The 13,809-nt window shown below is 41.6% G+C and overlaps 1 protein-coding gene across 1 annotated transcript in view; it reads left to right on the top strand.

Annotated features, from left to right (window-relative positions):
• frmpd2 (FERM and PDZ domain containing 2) overlaps positions 1-13,809 on the top strand; it is a 104,040-nt gene that overhangs the window by 37,213 nt on the left and 53,018 nt on the right. The window contains exons 4-9 of the mRNA XM_038267183.1: positions 5,756-5,821; positions 6,688-6,867; positions 6,951-7,026; positions 9,675-9,762; positions 13,485-13,641; positions 13,716-13,787. Of these exons, the coding sequence (XP_038123111.1) occupies positions 5,756-5,821; positions 6,688-6,867; positions 6,951-7,026; positions 9,675-9,762; positions 13,485-13,641; positions 13,716-13,787 (639 nt within the window). The remainder of the gene's footprint in view (positions 1-5,755; positions 5,822-6,687; positions 6,868-6,950; positions 7,027-9,674; positions 9,763-13,484; positions 13,642-13,715; positions 13,788-13,809) is intronic.

Genomic DNA, 13,809 nt, shown 5'->3' with positions numbered 1-13,809 from the left:
ACCCATCATGACACAACTTGTTTGTTGGTGGTGGGGCTTAAAGAAAAGGCACTAGCGCTACCCAGTGTATGAGCGTCTTTTTTCCTTGAGGAGCTCCGCTCTCGAAGCCTATGGAAAATGCATAGACTGGGGGAAAATAGCCCCGCCTTCTCGCAGGCTGCAGCGGGATGTACTTGGAAAATTGTACCATAAAACCACATAGCGTTAATCTCACGTTAAAAAAATTATCGCCATTAAAATGGCCTCGTGTTAACGCGATAATAACGCGATAATTTTGACAGCACTAAAAAAATATAAAAATAAATATAATTTTTTTTTGTTTTAAAATCTAATTTAAAAGTTTTATTTGAAGTAGAGAACAACAATCGTTCAGTTTGGTATATATAGACAATTTCCTGAGTCACATATTTTATAAAACACCTGAACTGATCATTTCTTTTTTTTTTATGGCTAAATGAGAGCAGTGGGCTTTAGGCTGATTTATACTCCGAAACCAAGTCTTCTGCATGTGTGTCACATGGAACGCAGAGACGTCCCTGCCTGTTCCGCAGACACTCTGCTGCACCTCTCCAAAATTGTGGGTTACCGCAGACAGGAGGCCTCTGATTGTTCAATTCTACCTCCGCTCTACACTATGCATGTTAACTGTTTGGTACCTTAGAGGCTTGTTTTGTTTGTATGTATTTGTTTGTAGCAGCTAGAAGCGCGAGGTGCATGAGAACGCTGGGACCCTTTTTCAACCTGGATCCCCTCTAGTTTTCGCCCTCATGTCCCTCCATTGTCGAACAAACTTGCCCCCACTTCCTCACCGCCTCGGCCGTATCTACACCCACAGCTAGTTCCTGATTGTCCCTCTGGTGTTGTGGTGTGGCATAACATCGTGCAGACCACGCTTATTGGGCATAAATCAAAAATGTCTGTGTCAGTGTCACACCTGTTAAAAGCTCACTGCGATACACTGCAGGGGGATAACCAGCCCTTTATGCTGCCCTGCAAGGCTTTAAACCTGGTTTGAATGGAGACTAAGCCATTCTCAAGCACATATCAAGAAGCTCATTCTGAGCCTGGATCCATATTTATTTTTGATTCTGTTCATGGTGGAGAATCCTGCTTCACAGCAGCAGGTTGAGCCAAACATCCTCTAAATGTGCAGGGTCATCTTTGAGCATGCCATTTCATTTTTCTTTCACCAGTTCACCACAGTTCTTCCAGCAGTCCACACTTTCTCTGCTCTCTTTTTCTCATCATCTTCTCCTTATTTCCCATCTAAAAGTCTAAAAGTAGCAGCAGCAGCAACCCAGACTGACAGCTTATTGGCTAATTTGGATCATGTGTACACCCCCTAGTGGCAAGAGGGAGATTTTAAAAAAGTGTATTAAAATTACTTTGCACAATTTTTAAATCTCTTATGAATATTTTTGGAAAATTATTTAGCATTTTTTAATTTGGATTTTGATTAAATTTTTTTGAGGACTGATCCACTCAAGTTCGTCAAAGTTACGTTGTCATGGCAACGTCAAGCAGGCTATTGCGTGGTATCCCGCTGAGACAGCAGACTAGTAAATTGACATAGTCTAGTGACAGAAACAAGGAGAAACAGAAACGCATTTCGGATTTTTCCGCTCATGAGAAACTTTATCTCTATGACCTCAGAGCGCACCTGAAGCTTTGGACACGTGTAACCAGGCAGGAAACCCTGCCTGTAGCTCAGAGTAATGGTGCCGCTGCGCACTTTCATATCTATTGGTGCAGATTAACGTAACCATAGTATTTTAGAGTGTCCAAAAAAACAAACACAACTCCTGTTCAAAAGTTCTTCCAGCTAACCTTTCTGAAGATGATTTTTTGAAGATGAAGAAGATTATGGACAACAGTGACCATCTCAACATTTTTCTCAGTCAGAGGCTTCTCCAGATTGGATGTAGGACAGACCTCTACAACATCAACACCTGCAACATCTGTCATGATCTGCTTTTCTTGACATCTTGGTTCTGTTAAAGTGTTCAGTTATGCCTTGATTCTGTTATCCCGTTTGCTGTTCAGATTCATTGGTGTTTATGTTATTTCCTTTTAGCATTCTCTGCATTAATTTCATATTTGCTGTATTTTTTCATATGTTGTCTTTAGATGATGTTTTTCCATTGCATATCGATCATCCAATGTCTTCGGTCCCTTCCCCATCCTCTAGTTTTCCCTTTTGATCATTCTGCAGCTGAATCCCAAACCGCCCCCTGAACGCTATCCCTCTGTTCTTGCATTCCCGTGGAGGGTCCCCCACATTAAGGGCCATCTCAAACCATGTAATGGGTAGGGCGAGTGGATCATTCAGGCCTTAAATAGCAAGTCTGCCCCAGTGTAGGCTTACTGGAATTTGCCAGCGGGTGTAACAGTGAACTAATGGTGGAGGAAACATATGCTTTCAAAAGGAAGTTCTGTCATGATCTTGACTCTAATGTCTGGTCTGAGAATCTGGTCACTCATTTCATACACCTGCTTAGCCCCGCCCAGTTGTCATTAACTGCTTATCTGATTGACATGCATTAGCCTCTATTTAACCAGCCTTCAGACCAGTCATCAGTGCCAGATTATTTCGAGCTGCGTGGTGAGACTGTTTTCTGACTGCGTGATCCTCACCTGTTCTGCCTCTCGACCTATTAGCCTGCATGCCTCTTCCTGTGCGATCTGTTTACCTGATCTGTCTTTTGACTTCTGCCTTACCTCTGCCTGCTTGTGTACTGACCGGAACCATTTCCCGACCGCTGAGGCTGTCAGCACCATTGTGTGCGGAACCTAGAACTGTTACTTGACTCTGTCTTGGATTCTCCTTCGCGCCTCTCTGGATCTCCGACCTCCTGACTATAACAACTGACCACATCTCTGACATCAGCTTTGGCTCCGCCCTCTGGATTATGCTGCCTACATCTGTCTGCTTCATTCTGATCTACTGCCTGTCCTCTGACCTCCAATACACCTGTGTCTGAGACTCGCTGTACGGCAGCCATTGCGTCGCGTTGGCAGCCAGCTGGCCAGAACAATCCTCTACCTCTGGACTCAGATTGAACTACAGGTGCTGGTCATAAAATTAGAATATCATGAAAAAGTAGATTGATTTCAGTAATTCCATTTAAAAAGTGAAACTTGTATATTATATTCATACATTACATACAAACTCATATATTTCAAATGTTTATTTTGTTTAATTTTGATGATTACAAATGACAACAAATGAAAATCTCAAATTCATCATATCAGAAAATTAGAATATTACTGAAGACCAATAAAAACAAAGGATTTATAGAAATGTTGGCCAACTGAAAAGTATGAACATGAAAAGTATGAGCATGTACAGCACTCAGTATTTAGTTGGGCCTCCTTTGGCCTGTATTACTGCAGCAATGCGGCGTGGCATGGAGTCGATCAGTCTGTGGCACTGCTCAGGTGTTATGATAGCCCAGGTTGCTCTAATAGTGGCTTTTAGCTCTTCTGAATTGTTGGGTCTGGTGTATTGCATCTTCTTCTTCACAATACCCCATAGATTTTCTATGGGGTTAAGGTCAGGAGAGTTTGCTGGCCAATTAAGAACAGGGATACCATGGTCCTTCAACCAGGTACTGGTAGCTTTGGCACTGTGTGCAGGTGCCAAGTCCTGTTGGAAAATGAAATCTGCATCTCCAAAAAGTTGGTCAGCTGCAGGAAGCATGAAGTGCTCTAAAACTTCCTGGTATGTGGCTGCGTTGACCCTGGACCTCAGAAAACACAATGGACCAACACCAGCAGATGACATGGCACCCCAAACCATCACTGACTGTGGAAACTTTACACTGGACTTCAAGCAACGTGGATGAAGTGCCTCTCTTCTTTTCCTCCAGACTCTGGGACCTTGATTTCCAAAGGAAATGCAAAATTTACTTTCATCAGAGAACATGACTTTGGACCACTCACCAGCAGTCCAGTCCTGTTTCTCTTTAGCCCAGGCAAGACGCTTCTGACGCTGTCTGTGGTTCAAGAGTGGCTTGACACAAGGAATGCGACAGCAGAAACCCATGTCTTTCATACGTCTGTGTGTGGTGGTTCTTGAAGCACTCACTCCAGCTGCAGTCCACTCTTTGTGAATCTCCCCCACATTTTTGAATGGGTTTTGTTTCACAATCCTCTCCAGGGTGCGGTTATCTCTCTTGCTTGTACACTTTTTTCGACCACATCTTTTCCTTCCCTTCGCCTCTCTATTAATGTGCTTGGACACTGAGCTCTGTGAACAGCCAGCCTCTTTAGCGATGACCTTTTGTGTCTTGCCCTCCTTGTGCAAGGTGTCGATGGTCGTCTTTTGGACAACTGTCAAGTCAGCAGTCTTCCCCATGATTGTGTAGCCTATAGAACTAGACTGAGAGACCATTTAAAGGCTTTTGCAGGTGGTTTGAGTTAATTAGCTGATTAGAGTGTGGTACCAGGGGCCATCAATTTTGAACCTTTTCACAATATTCTAATTTTCTGATATGATGAATTTGAGATTTTCATTTGTTGTCATTTGTAATCATCAAAATTAAACAAAATAAACATCTGAAATATATGAGTTTGTATGTAATGTATGAATATAATATACAAGTTTCACTTTTTAAATGGAATTACTGAAATCAATCTACTTTTTCATGATATTCTAATTTTATGACCAGCACCTGTAGAAGACCAGGTTAGTGACTCACTTGTTTGTGATCATCCACTTCCAGAAAGACACGGTCACTAACCTGCTGTCTCCACCCGCAGAGGTTCCTGTCTTACACGTCAACACTAGCTACGTTTACATGCGCAAAATTTCCCTGATCCGATCCAAACCTTGGTTGATCGGAAATTCAAAATCTCCGTTTACATGGACACTAAATTAAAATGATCCGATCATGACGTGTGTATACATGTACCAAGCGTTGGATCAGATTAAATCTTTTAAGCATGCGCAGAACTTCCTGCCAAACTTGGCAGTTCTGTCTGCGTCTGGTTTTTGGGAGGCCTGACAAACGATGCGCTCGGAGCGAGCGGAAAGAAAAAAGGAGAGAGGAGGAAAAAAGCACTTGGCAGCGAAATGTCCGAGAGAAAATGTAGAGAATGAGCGATTGAACCGGCGTGGGAGAGCGAGTGGGCTGTGGAGAGGAAGAAGAGGAAGAGGAGGAGGATAAATTCCTGCTTCCTGCAGCTTTAAATGAACTTGAGTGTATAAGTCGGCGTTCCTAGACTCCTCCCGCCATGTTGTTCACAACAAGAGCGAGAGCGACCGGTGGTTTCCTGTTGTTGACAAGGCGGAAAAACGTCACGCTGACGTCGCACACATGCGCAGTGAAGATTATTTTACTCTTAAGATCCGAATGGGTGTTTACATGGACGCCAATCAGAATGGCGATCGGCAAAAACCACCTCTCTTTTTCGGAATTAAATTTAGATCCGATCGGACCGAATCGGATTAGAATCTTCAGTCTGACATGTTTGCATGAAACCTTTTTGATCTGATCAGGCCTTCAATCCGATTAGTTGTGTCCATGTAAACGTAGCCATTGTCCCCCCGATCCTGTTGTTAATAAAACGTTCTGAAAAATCAAACAGTTTTGTCCGCCTCAAATTGCTGGATCCTTCTGTTCTGAGTTCTGACAAACACTGAGAATATCTGAATGGCTGTCAATGTTAAAGAAAATCTCTTGTGAAAATTAGCTCCACATGGCTTTTAGATTTGGATTTAAATCTCAGAAAGTGTTTGTGTTTTGATCCTCAGGTGGTCGTGTACTCACTGGGAATGACTCTATACTGGTGTGCTGATTATCGCCTACCTCAAAATCAGGTAATTTCCTGGTTTCCTTCATCTGATCACTGTTTTCTTTGCCCTCAACATTTATTGAGTAAATTTTGTTCCATTATTGCAGCAAAGGGGAAAAAAAGTTTATCAATGGCAGTTTAAAAAAAATATGCAAACCAGGAAGTGAACTTCATAATAAAAGGATTTTAGAGTATACATATTTCTTTTCAAATATTATATTTTAAAGGGATGGGGGTTGCAATGATAGCTGGAAGGTTATTGCAGGCTAACGAAGAAGCCAATCAACCCCCATTCCAAAGAGGGGGACCCGTTCATCTATTTCAATTTGCATGTTTTCTAAACAAAAACAAGGCTTTGTTGGAGTACTGGATAAAACCTGGAACTCAACGCTATTTCAGACATTTTGTGATCTGGAAAATTAAGTTTGTAAAGAATTAATCTGAGAAAAAAAAGAGAAAATCTGGAGGGGAAAAATGTGAAAAATGCAATTAGGAAAAAAATAACCTATGGAGAAAAAAAAAAATCATCATTTAAAAAAAAAAAATTCTGAGAAAACAGCAAATTTACTCTCTAAACCTCTTTTTTTGTAATAAATAAAAAAAGTAATGTATGGATTGCAATCTTTACAACATTTCCATTTACAAAACATTGGGATCATTTTTTTTATTTCAAAATTTGATTTTTAAACAAAATGTGTTTTTTTTTATTCCTATTTAAAAAAAACAGTTTTTTTTATATTTACAAAATCTGTTTTTTTTTTTTATTTCTATTTACAAAATCTGTTGTTTTTTATTTTATTTATAAATTATTTTTTTTTGCTGGCATCAATAATGGAACCAATTTCCGTCCGTACGGTTTAACGTCTCTCCGTTTGCTCTGCGTCTCCTCAGCTCGTCCAGATCAGCGCAGAGCTGGAGGGTTTGCTGCTGAGCATGTGTGAGGACATGGCGGTGAGGAGGAGCGACCTGCTGACGGTGCTGGAGACCTGTGAGTTTCATCATAAGACGTCTGCGCTGCCGTCCCCAGAGCGCCTCATCAGGCAGCTGGTAGAGGACGTCTACAGAAACTCTGTGAGCAGCACTCATCCCTCAACATTAAAAGAAGCTGTGTAGGACCAGTCCCCTGCTGGTCTGATTGAGTGCTGTCTCTACAGGCCGACCACGTGTCCATGGCTGAAAACGGATCCCAGCTGACAGACCGCAGTCAGATGGTCAGGGACAGATTACACAGTAAGAAACTGATCCCATTTGTTTGAGCTGAACTTTGATGCAGCTTGACTTTTCTCAGGAACACGCTTATTGGCTTTCTCGTTAAAAGACGCAATGATTAATAGAACCTTGATATGTTTACCAAGCTCAAAGTAAGTCTGCTGTAAGCTTTTCCCTGACCAATTTAAGGTCACAGGGACCAGTTTAACGCAGTGAGATCCCAGTAATTATCTCCACAAAGCAAAGGCAACACAGACATTCACAGCAGGATCCTTTCTGTCCACATTAACCTCTAAAACTTCTTCCTAAAAACAAATTACATCACAATTGTTAGGGGTGTAGCTAGATGGGGGGCCAGGGATAGGGCCAGCCCTACCAGGTGATTTATGTTTCCATGTGGACGTGATTCACTTCCTCTGAGAGAAGCAGGTCGCCTCTAAACCAAAGAGTTGTAGGTAGTTCTGACGCGTGGCTGAAGCATCTTTGCTGCTCTGGCTGCGCGCTGGAAAGTGGTTCTGATGCGCGTTGGGCGGAGCTACCCTTATCCCTTCTTTGCCTGGAACAATGGCAGCTAAATTAGCTGTGATCAGTGGTTAGAAAGTAGTTTTAATATACTTTTAGAAGCGTGCTTTGGTGGCGCAGTGGTTAGCGCACTAAACCCATGTATGGCCTTAGTCCTTGACGGGGCCGACCTGGGTTCGAATCTGACCTTGATCCTTTGCCGCATGCCTCTCCCCCTCTCTAATACCCTCTTTCCTGTCAGCCTACTGTCCAAAAAAAAAAAAAGAGCCAGAGAGTGCTGTAAAAAAACTTAAAAAAAAAATGTCTATATGTTTCTAAGTGAGACAGTCCTCCTGAAAACATGGTCTGTGCAGTCAGTTCATCCAGATTACCATCCTGCCTTCAAAGATTATTTCTCTGTGGGAGCCGCTCAGACCCCCACATACCGGTGTTGCGCTGTCACTGGGAATCCCCAGCAGCGGCTGCCTCAGGCCCGCTCGCCTATTGGGGGTTTTCCCCTACTGTTGGTGGCGGCTGGATGTAGATGTTAGCGTTTTTTTTATGTACAAAATCCACACTGCAGGCACCAGGATAATAAAATCAAACATATTTTTCTACTTTTTAAGTTAATTTAGGCTTTAATAAACTGTTTCAGAGGAGTGATAGCGCTCTGCATCAGCAGTGCTGTGTCCGTCTCCCTGCCAGCTCCCAGATCAGCTTCTCTGATTGGTGGATGTGGCGCATCCAGCAGCTAAAGTTACGTTTTTCCAATTCATGAAGTGCGTCACATCAACCATAGACTTTGCATGCAAACTAGCTGCTTCTTCTGCCTCTGCTGCTTGCGGTCTGAATGTAGCATCAGTGTGCCACCTAATTTCACACTTTAATTGTTCACATATTAGCCATGAAATGTCAACAAAATTACAACAGTAATCCTTTTAACAGTAATTTACTAACTGACACTCACGGTAACCCCTCCTTTAGATATGATTCCAGTTTCAGATCAGCTCCAACTGGTTAGTTTCTTGTGATATCAGCTCCAGTGGGAAACCATTGGCTCCCCATGGTGTGGTTCAGGGGGGTTAGTCCAGAAATGGATTAAAGCACCTGAAATCCAGAAACTTTTTATTATTCAATCTTTCTGCTTTAGAAATAAGTTCTTTGCACTATGGATGGATTGATAGGTAGATAGATTTATTATAATTTCTTTTCTTTTCTTTTTTTTTAATGTTCCTTCTCCAAGAACTTCTGCTAATGGACTGAACAAATGATCCACTGAATTAATTAAAGCTGAACTTATTGTCAGCCTCAGTTATGAACCGTCTTGCTCAGAGTTTTACTCTGCAGCACTCAAAGACAAACAAATCCTCACCGCTGCAAGAGCTCAGAGGAAGCGGATGAACGGGTCTGCCACTTAGGGATGGGGGGTCATTTGCTTCTTTTGCATTAGCCTGCAATGCCCCATACCTGTCTATGTCTCTGAAAGGGGGGTTGTTTAATGCAATGTAATGTTAATGCTGATCAGCATATATTTTAAATGTAATTTAAGTCTTTGTTACAAAATAAAATCGATGACGACCCGGTGTTCTGTCAGATGTGCATACCCGATCAGACCAGCATATATACTCGATACCCGTTTATTCCCTTAGTTTATCCCTTTAGTTATGTACGAAGAATAGACTTTAAACTACCTCAACAGATGTGTATTCCTTTAGTAATGTACAAAAAAACGATTTAATAACTTTTTGGCGTTTTTTGAAGTGTATGGCGATCTGACCTTAAATGGTTTCTTTTGTACATGACTAATAGATGCCTGCTGAGGTAGTTTAAAGTCTAGTTTTCTCACAAAACTAAAGGGATAAATATAAATATGACGTCTTGCGCACGCAAGACTATGGGTATGCTGGTCAGACAGAACACCGGATGTATTTCTGGGAATGCAAATGAGCTGATGGTACGGATCAGGTAGTGACATCGTTAATGACGGTAAAGTCAGACATGGAAGCGGCGTCATTACCACAATGTCTGTCAGCAAAAAAAAGCTCCAATACATTTATTATTTGAAAATCTATATATTTTTTAATGTTCTTTATTTGTAACACAGACGCAAAGTTTAATGTTCTATGTACAAAATTGGCAAAGGACTAACTGATCTGTCTGTTTCCCAGGAGGTTCTTTCAGTAACTCAACATGGACTCTAAAAAAGAAGATCCACAGAACTTTTTCAGGAACATCTTATCCAGCTGATTGTACAGGGTAAGAAAAAAGGTTTCAGACTTTACATTATAGTTTAATTTCATTGAGTTCAAACATTCAAAATTCTTCTCTAAATTAGTTATTTGAATTGGTTTGCTAGTTTTTATTCGTCTTGTTTATGGGACGCTGGGGTAAAGTTTAGTTCTAGTTTTTTCATTTTTCATATTTTAGCCACAGGATTAAAATTGTCGTATTAATAATATATATATATATATATATATATATATATATATATATATATATATATATATATATATATATACACTATATTGCCAAAAGTATTTGCTCACCCATCCAAATTATTGGAATCAGGTGTTCCAATCACTTCCATGGCCACAGGTGTATAAATTCAAGCACCTAGGCATGCAGACTGTTTTTACAAACATTTGTGAAAGAATGGGTCGCTCTCAGGAGCTCAGTGAATTCCAGCGTGGAACTGTGATAGGATGCCACCTGTGCAACAAATCCAGTCGTGAAATTTCCTCGCTCCTAAATATTCCACAGTCAACTGTCAGCTGTATTATAAGAAAATGGAAGTGTTTGGGAACGACAGCAACTCAGCCACGAAGTGGTAGGCCACGTAAACTGACGGAGCGGGGTCAGCGGATGCTGACGCGCATAGTGCGAAGAGGTCGCCAACTTTCTGCAGAGTCAATCACTACAGACCTCCAAACTTCATGTGGCCTTCAGATTAGCTCAAGAACAGTGCGCAGAGAGCTTCATGGAATGGGTTTCCATGGTCGAGCAGCTGCATCCAAGCCATACATAACCAAGTGCAATGCAAAGCGTCGGATGCGGTGGTGTAAAGCACGCCGCCACTGGACTCTAGAGCAGTGGAGACGCGTTCTCTGGAGTGACGAATCGCGCTTCTCCATCTGGCAATCTGATGGACGGGTCTGGGTTTGGCGGTTGCCAGGAGAACGGTACTTGTCTGACTGCATTGTGCCAAGTGTAAAGTTTGGTGGAGGGGGGATTATGGTGTGAGGTTGTTTTTCAGGAGCTGGGCTTGGCCCCTTAGTTCCAGTGAAAGGAACTCTGAATGCTTCAGCATACCAAGACATTTTGGACAATTCCATGCTCCCAACTTTGTGGGAACAGTTTGGAGCTGGCCCCTTCCTCTTCCAACATGACTGTGCACCAGTGCACAAAGCAAGGTCCATAAAGACATGGATGACAGAGTCTGGTGTGGATGAACTTGACTGGCCTGCACAGAGTCCTGACCTCAACCCGATAGAACACCTTTGGGATGAATTAGAGCGGAGACTGAGAGCCAGGCCTTCTCGTCCAACATCAGTGTGCGACCTCACAAATGCGCTTCTGGAAGAATGGTCAAAAATTCCCATAAACACACTCCTAAACCTTGTGGACAGCCTTCCCAGAAGAGTTGAAGCTGTTCTAGCTGCAAAGGGTGGACCGACGTCATATTGAACCCTATGGATTAGGAACGGGATGTCACTTAAGCTCATATGTGAGTCAAGGCAGGTGAGCAAATACTTTTGGCAATATAGTGTATATATATATATATATATATATATATATATATATATATAAATCACACAGAAAACTATTTTTAAAAAATTATTTGATTACAGTTGATTTTAAGTGAGTGTTGAAGAAAAAAAACAAAATGATTTCCCATCAGCTAATGAGTCTTGAAATAGTATTAGAACTGAAACAAAGGGGAAACTTCGATAATCTCAGTATATTTTAGTACATTTTTTAAACCGTAAACAGTTTATTGACTTCATTTTAGTCAACTGTAATAACCCTGCATACACGTCCATAATATACTGTATTTTTCACAGTTAAAAACACTCCGAGGTATAAAATCAGAGATTCTACAGAATCTACTCTTTGCATTCAAGAAATCCGTTTTCACCTTCAGGTGTAATTTACAGAAGAGGATTAGGGCCACTGGAAAAAAAAAGTTAAGTGATTTTTACATTTTATTTCAGTTTAATATGGGAAAAAAGTCAGAATTCTGACTTTTTTTTTCAGAATTCTAACTTTTTTTTCAGAATTTCTCCTTTAATCTCAGAATTCTGACTGAATTCTGACAGATAACAAACATGTTAGCATCAAGCCATAGCCATAGCCATGTTTTAGAGACTAGCTCTCTTGTTTTAATGACCTTCTGCTCCTCCATTAATGAGGGGACCCCTTGGGCACATAAAAAGTTGCCTAATTCCATCATTCTCCACCAATGTGTCACTGGCCACCTCAAACAACTCACATCTTTGTCAGTGAAGCTGAGAGCTCCCACATCTCTACCTTCATGGTGACCATCTACATTAAGATCCACAATTCTGAGATTGAAGTCAGAATTCTGAGAAAAAGTCAGAATTTTGAGATTAAATTCAGAATTGAGAAAAAAGTCAGAATTCTGTGAATAAAGTCAGAATTCTGACTTTTTTTCCCATACTATACTGAAATAAAATGTAAAAATCAGTTAACTTTTTCCTTTTTTTTCCCAGTGGCCCTAATCCTCTTCCGTAGTAATTAGAGCCATTTGAGAACGATGATATATTTAATTTCTGGCTGTTTTGGCAGCAGTGTTGGGGACCTACATAGAAAACATTAATTAGTTACATATTTAGTAGTTACTTCTACAAAATTAAGCCACTCAGTTATTTTTGTATATTCAAAATAATGGTTTAATAAAGTAAAAAGAACAAACATTAAAAAATGCTTATATTTTCAACCATTAAAGGAGATTTGCTGGTGAAGACTCTCAGTCATCCAGGTCATAATCATTCCAAAAAAGTAAAAAAAAAAACAACAATCCACTGGACTTTGTTTCCAAGTTTGAAGATGTTTCTCTTTCCATCAAGGAAGCTTTTTCAATAAAAAATGACAGAAATAGTGTTGAGTTCCAGGTTTTATACAGCAGCGCAAAAAAAGCCTTGTTTTGGCTAAGAAAACATACAAATTAAAGCGGATGAACGGGTCTGCCGCTTAGCTTGTTAGCCTGCAATGCGCCATACCTGTCTATGTAAGGGGGGGGGGGGGTCGTTAAAGGGAATTGTTGGCCTGGCTCAATAAGCGAGATCTTCTTTTACCCTGTAAAGGGGTTGGGGTTGCATGATAGCGGGAAGGAATCAGCTTTCAAAAACCTACAATGTAAGCAGCTGAAATTATTTTCCTTCATTTGGTGGCTTGGCGCACTCTTTAAAGGGCTGGTTATCGTCCCGCAGCAGTGTGTCAAATTTGTGTTCACTGTGACACATATGCAGATGACCTGGTTCCTGAGTATAAACCAGCCTTAAGATCAGGTGAGGAGCTCAGTTACCCAGGAGGAGCTCGGAGTAGAGTTGTTGCTCCTCCACATTGAAAGGAGCCAGCTAAGTTGGCTCAGGCATCTGTTCCGAAGGCCTCCTGGTCGCCTCACTGTGGAGGTGATGCAGGCATGTCCTATTGGGAGGAAGGCCCAGGACCCGCTGGAGGGACTATGTGTCTGGCTGGCCTTGTGTCGCCTCGGGGTCCCCAATAGCAGCTGGAGGAGGTGTGTGGATCAGGAAGTCTGGGCATCTCTGCTTAGACTGCTGCCTCTGCACCCGAAAGCTGAAGAAAATTGATGGATGGAAGTTTTAGTAATTTGCTGCTATATTCAAATTTAGACACTGAGTTTAGTCATTTTGCCCCTTTAAGCCATCGGCTGTTATCTAACAAGGAACAGATCTTTCCTCCAATCAGACTGAGATGGAAAAACTCTCTTCCCCCAGGATTTCCTCAGGTGGTCGACTCAGAGAAAGTTATTCCAGCTGGCAGCATCTGAACCGTACGCCCTGCAGTCCGTACCTGGATGGCAATCGAACCAGCAGCGCCAGATCTCTCTCCCAGTTTGAGTCCACGATCAGTTTAAATGACAAGAAGGTGAAGGTGAGACCCTCTTCATACACTTTAATTTAAATAACATCCATGTGTCCTTTAATAGCTTCCCCCGTGTTCTGTAGGACACAGGTCCTGAGTTTATCCGAGGTTTAGAGGAACCCCTGGTCGTCTTGGAGCTGCCTGGATCCATCCTGGTAAGTTCAAACACTTTTTTCC

This window comes from Cyprinodon tularosa, unplaced genomic scaffold (genome assembly GCF_016077235.1).
Source record: "Cyprinodon tularosa strain WSP-4 unplaced genomic scaffold, ASM1607723v1 ctg664, whole genome shotgun sequence".
Lineage (NCBI taxonomy): Eukaryota > Metazoa > Chordata > Actinopteri > Cyprinodontiformes > Cyprinodontidae > Cyprinodon > Cyprinodon tularosa.
The sequence above is the reverse complement of the archived record's forward strand: the minus strand, read 5'-3'. Positions and strand labels throughout refer to the sequence as shown.